Below are 15107 nucleotides of genomic sequence, written 5' to 3' on the forward strand. Positions count from 1 at the left end.
ATTCGAAAGATTTGAAAATCATTCCAAAGTTTTAGCAGAGATTTACCAAAACTAGACATTATTTTTCTCTCCACTTTCCATATGCCAAACACTTCACATACAACGGGCAACTCATGATCTCATGGCGAATGTTAAAACTATTATCAGCATTGCTCTGCATAAACAGATTTGGGGAATCACAAACTGCCCAAGATCACACCTGTAAAATGTAGTTCATCTCCACAGAAACTTCTTGTGAACAAAATAAATAAATGAAAATTTAAAAATAAAAAAGTCGCTGACCTAAGCCCTAAGAGTGCCAGGATCGAGCTGACTTGAGAGAAGGGCAAGGCCGTGAGCTATTACAAACACTAGCCACCTAGTCATGCCGGCCTCTGTCCTGTCAGCTGTTTCCTGCAGGTGCAGCGGGTGAGGGGCACAAACCCTGGGCGTGTGTGGAAGGATGCAGCATACTGACACCGAGCCCAGAAACATAAGGCCATAAGGTAAAGGTGTTAAATATTAATCACACAAACACATTCAGTAGGCGCCTCATAAGAACGCGATAAGATGCTCCACAAGTCACAGCTGACGCCATTAAACAACACCAGCACCATCCCGACATCCTCTGCGCTCTCGCACAGGAAGTCGGAGCATAAACTGGACCCTCCGGCCACCGTACCCGGAGTTACTAATGGAAACCCAGCTACTGTAGTGATGTCGCTGCCGCAGGCCCCTCCATCACGGGTATTCGTGGAACTGGTTCCCTGGGCTGATCGTAGCCGGGAGAAGGATCTGGTCTCCAGCGGAGAAGCTCTGCCTGGTACCTGCCGGCCCTCCTCCTCCGCACAGGCGCAAATTGCGCCCCGCGAGGTGCACGTCAGCGGTACTGCAGCGGTGTCTGCGCGCCCCGACAGGGCGCAAGTGGTAGTGCGGGTGAGCAGCACAAAGGAGGCGGCAGCTGAGGCCAAGAAGAGCGTGAGCCGCCGCCTGGACTACGTTGCGCAGAGTCTGCGGCAGTGGGGTGTGCAGGTGGGCGCGGCGCAGGGGCCCGCTGAGGGCGCCTGTCGGGGTGCAAGCGTTCCGCTCCTTTCGCTGAGGGAGAGCAATTGTTGGCAGTAGGTCAGGATCTAAAGAATATGTATCGCGTAGGTTTTTAACTGGATATGGTTTTGCTTTTTAATGATGAAATGTTAAACTTATATCGTAAATTGTCAGGTAAAAACCTTGACCCGCCTCCTCCTGGCCAAGCCGGACTGGCGTGGAGTAATTGGAGGGAGACAGGTGGGATCCGTTTTCATTTTTAAAATACTCCATCCAAAAATCTTGAGCTTTTTTAGACTTAAAAAAAAAAAAAAAAAGGAGCCAGTGTATTGTAGCTGGCACATATATGAAAAACATGTAGTTATAAATGAGACAGATCACTAAATAAATCTCACTTCTAAGAAAATGAAAAAAAAAACACCTTTATTTACCCCACACAACAATGCAGGTAGACGTATTTTAATATACCCATTTTCCAAAATGAAGGAGGTTATATAATGTTCTAACTTCTAGCAAGACAGTATTTGAACTCACGTGTTTCCCATATCCAAAATCTGTGCTAGTATGTAGGTAATTAAGAATGATCCTAATAATGACCAGTTATTATTTATCTAGGAAAACATTAAGTTGGAAATGATGCGGAATTTTTGCTTTCACTCTATTCCTAGAAATACCATAACCCCTAAAGCAAGTCTTTATTTTAACAGAACATGTATTGCATTTACAAACATAAGCAGTTGTTAAAAAGTTATTTGGAAAAGTTTTCCCCATTTTAGAAAGATTCAAATGCTAATTTTAAGTAATGTGTATAAAATAGATTTAATCTATAGGAAAATGTTTAGTAAAAATCTTCCTGTTACAACTGAAGACCTATCTGAGAAATGTAACTAGCTCTTAAGTCATTTGCATAAATGTAAACTGAGCTCATGTAGCTCTAACCTCTATGTAAAACAAAATAAATTATTAACTCAATTTTATAGTAATTACATTGAAGATATTTAGGACGAGACAAAGAAAGAATTGTCATGTTCTAGTTATCTCTGTTAATGGAGAAAAGCAATCATCTAGGTAATTTATTTAGTTGAAGCAATCATCTAGGTAATTTATTCAGTTGATGTAAAATCATTTATGTTATTTTTCAGGATGAATTAATGGTCTTCACAAAATCCTTATTCATTTTAAACTTCAGAATTTGTTAGTAATGTTTGTAAACATCACTCCCCAGTTTAAAACATCATTCCCCAGTTTCCCTTATAATCTAAACTTTTATTCCCATTAGTCTCACTTTAAAAACCAGGCCAAGCTCACTTTCTTGGCATTCCTTTCTATCATAACACTAATCCCTGCCATATAACACTCCACTTTTCACTTGTAATAAAACTTTTCACCTTGTACTGTAATTCTTGATTTACTAGTTTCTACTCCATACTCTAAACCTCTCCAGAGAAGAAGCCATTTGTCTTATTTTTGCATTCAAGGGGTATGTTCATACTCATTACATAATTTATACCCCCCCAAAATATTTCTAATAATAAAATACATAAATAAGTTATAGTTCAACTGCATTATAGATCATAGATTTATGAGCTTCTGTAAAGATATAATCCTCATTTTTAGCCTTGCTTTACTGGAAAAATGTTTTATTCAACAATCTTTTTTGTATGAATCTAATATTTATATGTAACAAATGAATAACATACTTTAGACAGAAATTTGTTCAAAATGGAAAATAGATCTAAACATAAATGTTAAGCAAGGAGTATCTGTTACTTACTATCAGAATGAAAGACTGACCATTTTACCCATTGCTTCATGGTATCAGGATCACAAGAAAACTCAACTGGTCAAGACCTGGAGGGGGCAACCCATTAGTTACACAGAAAAGAAACCCAAAATCACCTGCAGTAATAGGTGTCAGTCTACCACAATCAGCTGATTTCTTGGCAGCCAATGCAGGGTAATTGGCCTACATACATCTCTTGTTCTGTTTCAAGGATGCTATCCCTTCCCCACAGGAACAACTATAGCAGTGGGGACTGGCCAGGTGTCATGTGATACACACCATTATGCAGAACAAAGGAATACACACTTGTGACTCAAGTGCCTAGGTAAGGATAATCTCATACAGGGCAGCAAAGCCAGTACAAACTGCAGGACACTTTATATGCTGGTAAGGAACTGTCCTATGGCCAAGGCCTGTTCTTAGGCACTGAATAGGTGTTGAAAACCTGTGTACAAGAACACCTTTTCTAACTAGATTTAGTAAAGCCTACAACTTCTAGAAGAAAGTAAATGAGAAAATCCATGTGACCTAGGATTTGAGGATGAGTTCTTAGACTCAAAGCACATCTATGAGCCAACTAGAAAGATAAATTACACTTTACCAAATTTTTAAAAATTTCTCTGTTTCTCTGTGATATACTAAGAAAATGAAAAAGATGTATAGACTAGGAGAAAATATGTATAAATTATGTAACTTGGATTTGTATGAAAAATAAATGAGGAATTTTCAACAATAAAAACAAGTTCTGCTCAGACACTTCATCCAGGAATATGTACAAATGGCAAATAAATATATGAAAAGATGTTTAATATCATTTATCATCAGGGAATTGGAAATTAAAACTATAATGAGATATTACTGTGTACCTATTAGACTGGCTAAACTCCAGTAGCATGGATGATGCCAAACAGTGACCAGGACACAGAACAACAGTAATTCTCACTCATGGTTGGTAAGGTTTCAAAATGACATCTACTTTGGAAAAAAGTCTTCTAGTTTCCTATAAACTTATATGTTAACTTGTCATAGAAATTAGCATTCCTGAGTAATTTACCCCAGTGAATTAAAAATGAAATTCATGTAAAATCTGAACTCAGACAATTTATGGCAGTTTTATTCATAATTGCTAAAACTGGAATGAACTAAGATATGTCTCAGCAGGGGAATGGATAAGCAGACTGTGCTACATGCATGGAAAAGATATTATTCAGCCATAAAGGGACAAAACTTGATTCACAGAAAAAGTTTGGTGAATCTTGAATGTGCCTTGATAAATAATGTTTTTACAGAAGGAAAAAGGCCAAAAAGGTTTATATTATATTCCTGTGACATGCCTGTGAAAAAGGCAAAACTATAGAGATAGAAACTAGATCAGTCAGCAGGGCTTGTTGAAGAAGAGAGCCGCTGAGTATAAAGGGAATGTCCAGACTCCTTACGGTCCAAGACCTGTTCTTCATGGTACTGACATGATGGATACATAACTCCATGCATTGTCAAAACCCATAGAGTTGGAAGTAACAAAGAGTTGTTAAAAATGCAAGCTAGCGGGAGGGGAGAGGCATTCAACAGGCCAGAGGATTCATCCCATGGTAAAATTCAGATTGTGACAGAGGAGCCCGACTCTACTACAAATGAATGGCATAACTGCACCGTAGGCAGTAGGGAAAGAGTGTCCCAAGTGATCTCACGAAGTGGTGTTTTGACTGGACACTGTAAAGATGAAGATGAAATGTACATAAACTCTATACTCTGGTTGTAAATTTATTTTCCAAGGGATACTAGTTAACTGTTCTGAAACTGTTTTATCCATAATGATATACTGGTATTGAACAAATAAGTAAATGGATAGTGGATAGGTGGTGGGAGCCAGGTTTCTTCCTGTTGGAGTAAGAAGTTATAGACAAGCAGGCAAAATTAGGGGCTGGGGATTTAGCTCAGTGGCATAAGCACCTGCCTGGCAAGTGCTAGGTCATGAGTTCAGTCCCCGATACACACACACATACCAAAAAAAGGCAAAATTAAAGTAGTCTGGGACTCTGAATTAGGATTGGAAGTATCAGCAGGAACTCATGTTTTCCATCCTGGTGAAAAGACACAAATAATCATAAATATGTGTGGATTATCTAATTTTTCTGAGAGGGCCTAGAAAGAATGGCAGTCAAGAAGCAATGAGCAGTCTGAGCATCCAATTTTTCTATAAATTCAATAGTATTCCAAAATAAAAACTCATTTAAAAAATTCAGAACCATATGTAGGATATAATCTATGAAAAAGTCTCTACATTGATCTAGATGTGTTTATATATATTGATATTTTTGTCTAAAAGGATTAGGTACCATTAATATTATTTTTCTAGAAACAAAGTGCAGTGTTTTAGAAAACTGCTTTCTAAAATATCAGCAACGATAAGTTTTGAGAATGTTATTTTTTTTCTTTACTCTAGTATTTGTATTTCTTTAATTAGTATGGATTGTTTATATATTTTTAAAATAACACTATTGAAAACAAATAAGGGATGCTTTTCCTTCTAATTCTCTTTTCTAAACTTATTTCTGTAATAATCTTCAGTCAGAAATTTCTATTTAAATTAAGTATAAAAAAAAGATGTCTAAATCTGAAACAAAAATATATTTACATATCATCAAAGAATATTAAATGACAAAAGTTACATGTTAAGAAAAAAGCTGGTTATGAGCTATATACTGTCTATAGTATTTTATATACTTACTGTACTCTTAACTTTTCTACAGTGAATAAGGTATAACCTTTCTAGCAAAAAATAATTGCAGTGAAATTTTCATAGAAGTGATAGATAACAGAGCTATAATTGGAACATGAGTTCACATACTCAAAACATTTTAGAATTTTTCTGGATAACATAAAATGCAGGTAATCAGTTTATGTCTTAGACCATAGGTGCAGCCATTTTCCTGACAAAATAGGGTACTAGATTATTAATTGGTAATATCGTTGTTGTTACTTAGCATTTATTTTGAAAGATACAAAAATATATAAATGTTTTGAATGTCCCCTAGGATAAAAGTAGCTAGAGTTTATTTCACCAAATGTGTTTTAAAAAGTAAATAAAAAGTTTAACTTTTCATCAGAATTATGTACCCCATTTACCCAGAGAGTCAAAAAACATTAATACTACTTTTCTAGAGACAAACTGATTGAAGTGGTGTTTCAGAAACATTTATCTCATAATAATAATAGCAGCAACTCTGAAACACTACACTATGTTAAGTACTTTATATATAGTTTCCCACTAAATCCTTAATTTCGTAATAATATACAATATATAAACCTGTTTTATAACTCAAAAAATTAAGTTACTCACCACAAATTATTTGGAAATTAGAAATTGTTTAAATTAACACTTCCTCTAACATTAAATATACTTTATATGTAATTTCTTATCTGTGTGCCATATCTAGGAACAACTGAAATTAGTAGCCAAACATGTAATAATCATAGTCTTGTTCTATTTCAGGCAGAAAATATAACTACAACAAAGGATTTTAGAAGAGTGGAAAATGCTTATCACATGGAAGCAGAGGTATGTACTTGTAAAATAATTGATAATAGCATAACTTTGTAGAAATAACTTGTCATTCAGTTTTATTCTTGAACTGTAATATATTAGAGAAGTTCTGATAGTATTGATAAAAGATTATTTTAAAATTATTTTTAATGTTATATTCTGATCATCTTTTAAAATAATTTTAATGAGATTTATTAAAGAGAAATTATTTTAAATGAATTAAAATTAACAATGATGAAATAGCACATAAGTATGGCCTGATTAAATTTTTAATAATAATATTGCCTATTAAGCAGGATATTATAGGACAGAAATTTCTGTTAGGTAAAAAATAAATTAATGGGACCAGGGGTTTAGCTCAACAGCGTTAAGTACCTGCTTGGCAAACACGAGGTTGTGAATTCGATTGGTACTAAAAAATAATGATAAATTAATGAAGTCATAACATAAAGGATTGAGACATTTTTAAACAGTTTTTTGTTTCATAGCGCATTTTTACTGTGTGGTGACAAGTATTATTTAAAAATAAAAATCTTTAACCTTTACACAAGTTAATCAACATGACTAATTGTCAGAGAAATACAAAACCACAATGAACTATGACTGCATGCCTGTTATAATGGCTATTACTGAAAAAACAAAGATAGTTATGGTGAGGATACAAAGACGAATATGTACTCTGTTGTTGGGAATGTGAAATGGTATAACCATGGCAGAAAACAACATGGAGTTTCAGTGAGACCATACTCATAAGTGAAATAAATCTAACTCACATTTGTAAATATCATATTGTTTCCCTAGTATAAGAAAAAAAAACTGAGTAATAAGATCCAAAATGTACAATAGATATTATAATAATGAAAGGGAAAGAAAGTGCTCAAAAGGAAAAACAGCTGGGGTAGGGAAAAGGAGAAAAGGAAGAAGGGAAAAGATTGTACGTATATAGGTATGCGTGTGTGTGTGTGTGTGTGTGTGTGTGTGTACAAAATAGATAACTATACTACTAATCTCTTTATAAAAAGAACAATTTGTGCTTTTATTGTTTGATTCAGCACCTTTTTTGTGCCTAAATCTTGTAACCTGACCAACTACTTCTAAAATAACAATATGCAATATATTAACTATTGTTAATTTCCTACTTTTTTTTCTTTTTTTGGAAATTCTGTATCATGTCCATCCTGTGTTTGTTTGGCTTTTTAAAATTAAAGAAAGAAAATAAAAATTTGAAACCTGAAAAAATGTAAATTAATGTGTTACCACCATATGATCCACAAATTCCACTTTTGGGTATATATCCAAAAGAATTGATATCAAGATCTCTGGAATGGATGCCTGTGGTCCCTCCTTGTCTGCACAGGGTTTAATCCAAGACTTACAGTGCATGCTGGAAACTGCACACAGTACCAAATCCTGTCTATACTATTTTTCCCCACATGCTCTATAGTGTTGCTACATAATACCAGAATTAATCCTCCCATGGTTTATGCCCTTGCACCCTCTTTACATCACTACTTTTTTTCCCTTTGTGGCCATAATTAAGTAAAATAATAATTACTTGAACCCAAGCACTCCTGTGCTATGCCAGCCAATTCGATAACCACAGAAGCCACCAAATGATTAGCAGTTGAATCATATATACATCATGGATACAGTGGATGAAGGGCTGCTTCCTGTCCTGAGTAAGATGGAGTCAAATGGTCTGATATTTCATCATACTACTCCTTGTGGCACACAGCTGAAAACTTTAGAACTGTATATTGTTTGTTTTACACTTTATATTTTTGAACCACAGTCGACTGCAGGTAACTGAAACCACAGAGAGCAGAATCACAAGCAAAGGAAATATTGTGCTCTCATATTCATTTCATGGTTATTTACAATAACATGATATGGAAACTAGATATGGGAACAACCCTAAGGTCCACAACAGAGACATAGATAAAAGAAACAGTATTACAAAAAGGCAAGGGACCATTTTTGAGCCTTGAAAAAGAAGACAGTCGTGTCATATGCTACAATATGGTTGTGCCTGGAAGACACTGTTCCAAATAAATCAATCAAAGAAGGATAAATACTGTGCTATGCCACTTAATGTATCTGAAATAAACTTATCAAAAAAGAAAACAGGCCAGTGGCTGCCAGGGAATATGGAAAGGATAGAGGGAGAGAAGAATGGGGAGTTCTTATTCAATGAGTGTAAAATTACCACCTTAATAAGTTATAGGCATCTTCTGTATAACATAGTACCTGAAGTTAGTATGGTGTTGTGCACTTAAAAATTTAAGAGGATACATCTTTTAAGTGTTCTAACCACAAACAGACAAAAATCAAGCAAATGGCACAAAGAAGCTTTTGGAAGTGATAAATAAATTTATTACTTTGATAATGGTATCATGAATATATATATATACATATGCCCAAACTTATAGAATTTTATACACATGCTCAATATGGCAGCTTTTTTGATTTATCACTTATACTTCATTAAAAAATTATTTTTAAAGATTAATAATAGAACATTACTTTTCAAATATCTGAAATTTTCCTTCTAAAAGGCAATGTAAATATTCTTTAATCCCTCACCCATCCTGTTACTTCCTCTTAAGATAAATACTGAAGGTTAGAAAGTGATTCTTTTAAAGGTAAATAAGTTTATGTGTGGGGAGAGAAGTTGAACTAAACCCTGGCTTTGTGATTCCTATATTGGTATCCTTGCTACTACTTGTGTTCTTTCTTATCATAATCTAGTATTAAGATTTGTAAAGCCTGGGATATAATAGGCATTCAATAATACGTATTAAATAGATCAAGTAGTATAGCATTCATGCAGTTTTTTTCCTTCTCTTTCTCGTTTCTTTTTCTTGCATGCCTGGCAAATGTTAGGTATTTATTTCTCTTTGGTACTTTTTTATTGTCTATTTTATTACACATAGATTAGCATACATAGATGTCCCCTCCCCTTTTCAGACATCTCATAGACACAATTTTCTAACACCAAAACTGAGTCACATTGATTATTAGTATATCTTTCCAAGTTGGAAAAAAAAAAAAAAAGATTAACACTGCTTCCTTGATGTATAGACATGAAGTTCATTGTCATTGATGCTACCATTTTTCTTCTCCAGGAATAAGAGCCCTCAGTTTCTTTGACTATTTCTTAAATGACAAACTCTTCCCTTAGTTAGCCAGTTTCCTCCTAATGGAACAATAGTCTTTATGATTTGACTAGTTCATCTTAGAGAAAAATGATTGTCAGACTTTACTCTGTAATATTTTTTCCTAATATAAGTCTGAATTACCTTTTTGACATTTTTATCACACTGTCCTTCTGTTCAGATTATAACTGTAGTCAGCAATTACAACCAAAAGAGGTATCTTTTCATATGCTGCTTTAAAATCACAATTCTAACATCTGATTCTTTGTTAATGCATTTTCAAAATTAACTGTGAGATTTTACATTTACCACCGTAAAATTTTATCGAACAGATTTGATTCATGTTTTGTTTTCAGCTTGCAAAATAGCACAATATGTCAAGTCATAATAGTAGAAAAATAAATTCACCCCCACTCCTGACCTGACACAAATGTTAGAGTTAAGAGACAAGATCTATAAAAGTTATTAAAACTGAATTTAGTATGCTCAGAATTAAATAGAGACAGGAAGCATTTAACTTCCAGAGATGAAAACTGCATTGTGTGAAATGAAAATTACACTTCATAGGATTAATAGCAAAGTAGGCATTACAAAGCTAATTAGGCATTACAAAACAAACGCAAAGAACTTGAAGACATAGCAATAATAGCTATTAGAAATAAGCACAATAAGAAAAGACGTGAAAAATAATAAATGACCTAATGTACAATCAATTGAAGTAATAGAAGGCAGAGTAGGGGACAAGGAAAATATTTGGAGGAAATAGAACCAAAAATTTTCCCAACTTGACGAGACTTATAAAACTACAGATTCAAAAGTTCAACCAATCCTATGCACAAGAAATACAAAAAGTAATGCAGGTATGATGATGTACACCTATATTCCCAGCACTTAGGAGGCTGAGGCAGGTGGATCCCAAGTTCAAGGCCAGTTTGGGCTACATAGTTCAGGTCAACTGAACTATATAAGATCAGGTACCAGAGAAAAATAGCTCCTCATATGACCTTTATTTACCATTGCACTTTAGATTCTAGCCAATATAGTTAGGCAAGGTTGTGAGGGCATCTAGACTGAGCAGAAAAGTAAAAACTATATTTATTCAGGGACACCATGACTATATAGCAAATCTAATAGAACCTACAAAGAAGCAATTAGAACTAGTAAGCCTCAAAAATTTTAAATATCTAGAGATAAGTTAGATATGAAAGCTTTGCATGCCGAAAAGTATAAAAACATTGCTGAAGAAATTTACAAAGACCTTAGTAGACACAAGATGATCTTATTATTTGGAGGATTCAAAATTATTAATCTTTAAAATGATTTTTATACAGAGGTTGATTAAGGTCCTAAACAAAATCCATGCTAGCTTTTTTTTTTAATTGAAATTTGACAAATTTGCTCTAAAATGCATTTGGAAATTCAGAGGAGCTAGAAATAAAAACCGGTATTCTTAATTACAATAGCCCCAAACTGGAAGTAACAATGTTTTTCAAACAAACTATGATTATATCAAAACCCTATTCATTCTGTTACATAACAAAATACTGCTTAATGTAAAATGAATAAACTGTAATATTAGAACCTGTATGAATCACACATGCATTATGACAAATTAAGGAAATGAGTCTCAAAAGACTACATATTGTACGTTTCTGAAAAAGGCAAGTCTATAACAAAGAACAACAGAAGAGTGGTTGCCAAGGCTTGAGAATTAGGGAAAGAACTGATAATAAAGGGCTTGAGAAAATTTGGGGAAGGTCCAAATACTTGTTACTGTAGTTATAAGACTATATATACATCTGTCACCAAGAATAGAACTTTACACCAAAACTTGTAGAACATATAGTATACTGTTCAGAAAGTGAAAAATTGTTTAAAAAAAATGTCATGAGATGGACGCTTGAGGCTTCTATATACTATTGACTTTATATGTATATGTTTGAAATTTTCTGTTATAAATTTTAAAAGGAAAAGTAAAGATGTCATGATTCATACAAATCTGAATACTGCTTGCTCAACAATAAAGGACAGGAGGATGAAGTAGAAACAGAAAATCAAGAGAAGCCTAGTCAAATGAATACCCTGAAAGTAAACTCTTGGAGTCAGGGAGCCAGGAATGTGAGATAGGGGACAGGTGGGAATGAACTGTTGGCAGTGAAAAAGAGCATATGTGAGATAGGATAAGATCATCGCTAACTTTGTAAACATTCTTGGAATAATAAATATAAAAGCAGGTAAGAGGTTAAGAGAGAAACAGTGATATTGAACAGAGACAGAATAGGCTGCTCATTTAGAAACCAATCAATCATTGAAGGAGGTCTGATAGATAAATAGAAGGTAGAAACTAGTTCACTGAAAAGAGAAAATCACATGCTTTGGAGTGTTCAAATCTTTTGCAGTTTAAATTCAGTTGGCTCTGTTTCCTGTGCATGTTGCTATGACCAGTACTTAATTTTGAAACTAAGGGAAGATGAGTCTTTAGTGGACAACGTTTACAATTAAAGTGCTGTTTTCCATTGTACAAGATGAAGTCATCCTACCTCTTTACTGCTACTATTATCCCTGTACGATTTTTCCTACATTATTGAGCTTTTTTAAGCACTCTTTAGAAGAAAAAGTTTAGACATCTTCCATAAAAAGTTTTAGAAGCTACAGTATGAAAGTATTGTTCCCATATATTTAAAGTCAGAGAACATAGTAAAATAGACAAGCTTCTATGTGTAGAGCTAAAATAACTATTGGAAGAAATATAGTGATAACATTAAGGTATGACATTATCACTGCCAATCAAAAATCTGATGGCAAAGATGAGACTGAGGAAGTCATGGAAAAGTTACTTTAAAATCTAGCCCAACAATAACACTGAAGGGGTACTCTGCAAATTTCATGAAAATTAAAAATGAATAAACTTTAAGGGGTTTTAAATTAATTTTAAAATACCCAAGTCAATACTCTCAAAATTTATAAACAAACACTAATTTCAATACGAAAATAATTTAGTTATAAGTATCAAATCAACTTATCAGTTGCTTATAAAAGGATCTTATAACTTGGCTTTACTTTTTTACTCACATTTAGAGAAAATTTTAAAACAATGCATCAGATATGAAAATAATAGCAAGCGTCATTTCATTTCTAGGTCAACATTACATTTACTGAATTTGGGAAAATGCAAGATATTTGTAACTTTCTTGTTGAAAAATTAGATAGCTCTGTTGTCATCAGCCCACCCGAGTTCTATCATACTCCAGGTTCCATTGAAAATCTTCGGTAAGTTAAGCACATCTTTAACTAAATTATTAATTTCTTAAACAAAACTATTCCATGCTGCTGTTCATTGGATGTCATTAATTATCTCTACCTTTAATTCCTTAGAAAGCAGGCCTGCCTTGTGGCTGTTGAGAATGCATGGCGCAAAGCTCAAGAAGTCTGTAACCTTGTTGGCCAAACCCTCGGAAAGCCTTTATTAATCAAAGAAGAAGAAACAAAAGACTGGGAAGGCCAAACAGATGATCACCAGTCATACAAACTCTTGGATTCACGAACTATACCAGAAAAAATCAAAAGTACAACAATACATGCTGCTTCAAAAGTATTTATAACTTTTGAGGTAAAGGGGAAAGAAAAGAAAAAAAAGTATCTCTGAAATTCCAGCCAAAATATGTTGTATTTGTGCCTTTGTATCTACTTTTATACTTTACATAATGCTTCCTTCTGTCCTGAAGGAACAGAGAATAATCCCTGAAAAATCTGTCGTCTCTTAAATATAGTCGTATAGAATTCTATGTTCACTTCATTTCTATATTCAGAATCTTACTCTTAAAAACCCTTTTAGGAAATAAATACATTATGTACACACTTTGCCTACTAGCATTTCATACAAGTGTGTTATATTTTCACTATGAAATATGAACCTTTTTGTACTAAATAAGAGGAATTCTTATATACCATCAAACCTAGTAATTTTCTGTAATTCATTTAAGTGAATGATTTTACGTATATCCTGTCAGGTCTAAGATTGTATTTTACCCTACTTACAAACTAATAAATTAATCTTTCATGGAGGCTAGCAAAACTCAGAAACTCTGAGACAGACACAAAGCACTGTTATTCATAGCATAGCAAAGAGTATGGGTGTCAGCCAATTGTCCTTGGTTTCCCTTGTCTCGAGTTCCAAGATGGCAATACAATATGGCCATGCACAGTGTGGCTATACATACAGGGAGTTTTCATTGTAACTAATGACTACTGAGCTGTAAACATTCATTGAGTTTTCCTTTTTCCAGTACTGAGTCTTGAACCTAGGACTTTCGTACTAAGCCACATCCCCAGCCGTTTTATTTTTTGAGACAGGGTCTTACTAAATCCCTCAGTTACCAGGCTGGGCTCATACTTGTGAATCTCTTGTCTCAACCTGTCAAAGTAAGAATGATTACTTTTTATTATAAACAGAAGCTGTTATGGTTTGCATCCAGATGTCACCCCAGAGGCTCTGGCAGTCAGGAGGTGGTTGAATCTAGAATGTGTGGTTGATTCCTAAGGCAATGCTTAGATTAAGGATGCTTGGGTTAAGGGTGGGGGATTGCTAGATCAGCCCACTGATTGAATTGGTACATCCTAACCCTGATAGACTGGACAGCATATGAGGGACAGAAAGAGGCTCCTTTCTCTCCTTTTTGTTGCTTTTGCTGTCTTCTGTTGCCATGAACTCTTTCCTCTCTGCCATACCACCCTGCCTTGGAACCAGCTGATTATGGACTGAAAGTTCTACAAACTGAGCTAAATACACTTTTTCCCCCTCTGACTTTGAGTGTTGGGTATTTTGTCTCAGCAATGAGCGAAATGTAAGGCAAAATTAAACCCTCTCTTTGTCCTGAAAGAGTACTGCCTCATCCTTCAAAGATGTTCACTACAAACTCATTCTTGCAAAGTGGCCCAGTTAAAGAGTAGTCATTTTTGCATATTTCCACACCTATCAAGAAGGGTTGGAAGATGAAAGGCATAGAGGACTATCTCTCCCAACAGATCCAGAAGTTTCCTGTGTCCAGGACCATTCTTTTTTAAGACGCAGACTAACAACTCTAGCTGTTAACAACTTTACAACATAAATAAAAAGAATGATAAACAATGCATAGCTTTGAATAAAAGGGCAATGAGATATACTAGGAAAACATTTTGATGCTGAAAATAAAGACATAATATAGGGACCAAACTGTCTTCTACAGGACTTGTCAAACTGAACAAGCACTACGCAGTATAAATACAATTCAAGTCACTTACATAATGTGAAATTTCCTAATACGTTTGCGAAAGTAAAGCAAAAAACAGTAGAAACTAATTTTAATAACATGTAACTGATTATATTCAAAATATTCCAGGATATAATATTTTTAAATCATTAATGACATATTCTTTTTTGTGTTTAGTCTTTTAAAATCCAGTATATATTTTACATTATAGGGCATCTCTCTTCAAATTTGAAATTTTCATCAGAAGCTCCTGATCAGTAGCTCATGAAGCTAATTCTTTCCAAAATTCTGGTTGCAAACCAAATTGGATAAGAACCAAATCAAATTCAATGGTTAGGTTCAGTGTTGAACTC

General features: G+C 34.2%; 1 protein-coding gene and 1 long non-coding RNA gene across 3 annotated transcripts in view; one reads left to right on the forward strand and one right to left on the reverse strand.

The window, feature by feature from the left end:
- LOC134470761 (uncharacterized) overlaps positions 1-836 on the reverse strand; it is a 32145-nt gene extending 31309 nt beyond the window's left edge. For both annotated transcript variants that reach the window (XR_010039921.1, XR_010039920.1), the window contains exon 1: positions 662-836. This is a non-coding gene — a long non-coding RNA (uncharacterized LOC134470761). The remainder of the gene's footprint in view (positions 1-661) is intronic.
- Irak1bp1 (interleukin 1 receptor associated kinase 1 binding protein 1) lies at positions 639-14309 on the forward strand. The gene is made up of 4 exons (XM_063226929.1): positions 639-1011; positions 6300-6365; positions 12645-12775; positions 12881-14309. Exons 1-4 carry the CDS (start codon positions 697-699, stop codon positions 13149-13151), a joined length of 783 nt encoding a protein of 260 aa, XP_063082999.1. The 5' UTR covers positions 639-696; the 3' UTR covers positions 13152-14309.
- The last annotated feature ends 798 nt before the right edge of the window (positions 14310-15107 follow it).

This window comes from Cavia porcellus, unplaced genomic scaffold (genome assembly GCF_034190915.1).
Source record: "Cavia porcellus strain 051 isolate PalLab524CR breed Dunkin Hartley unplaced genomic scaffold, mCavPor4.1 scaffold_16, whole genome shotgun sequence".
Lineage (NCBI taxonomy): Eukaryota > Metazoa > Chordata > Mammalia > Rodentia > Caviidae > Cavia > Cavia porcellus.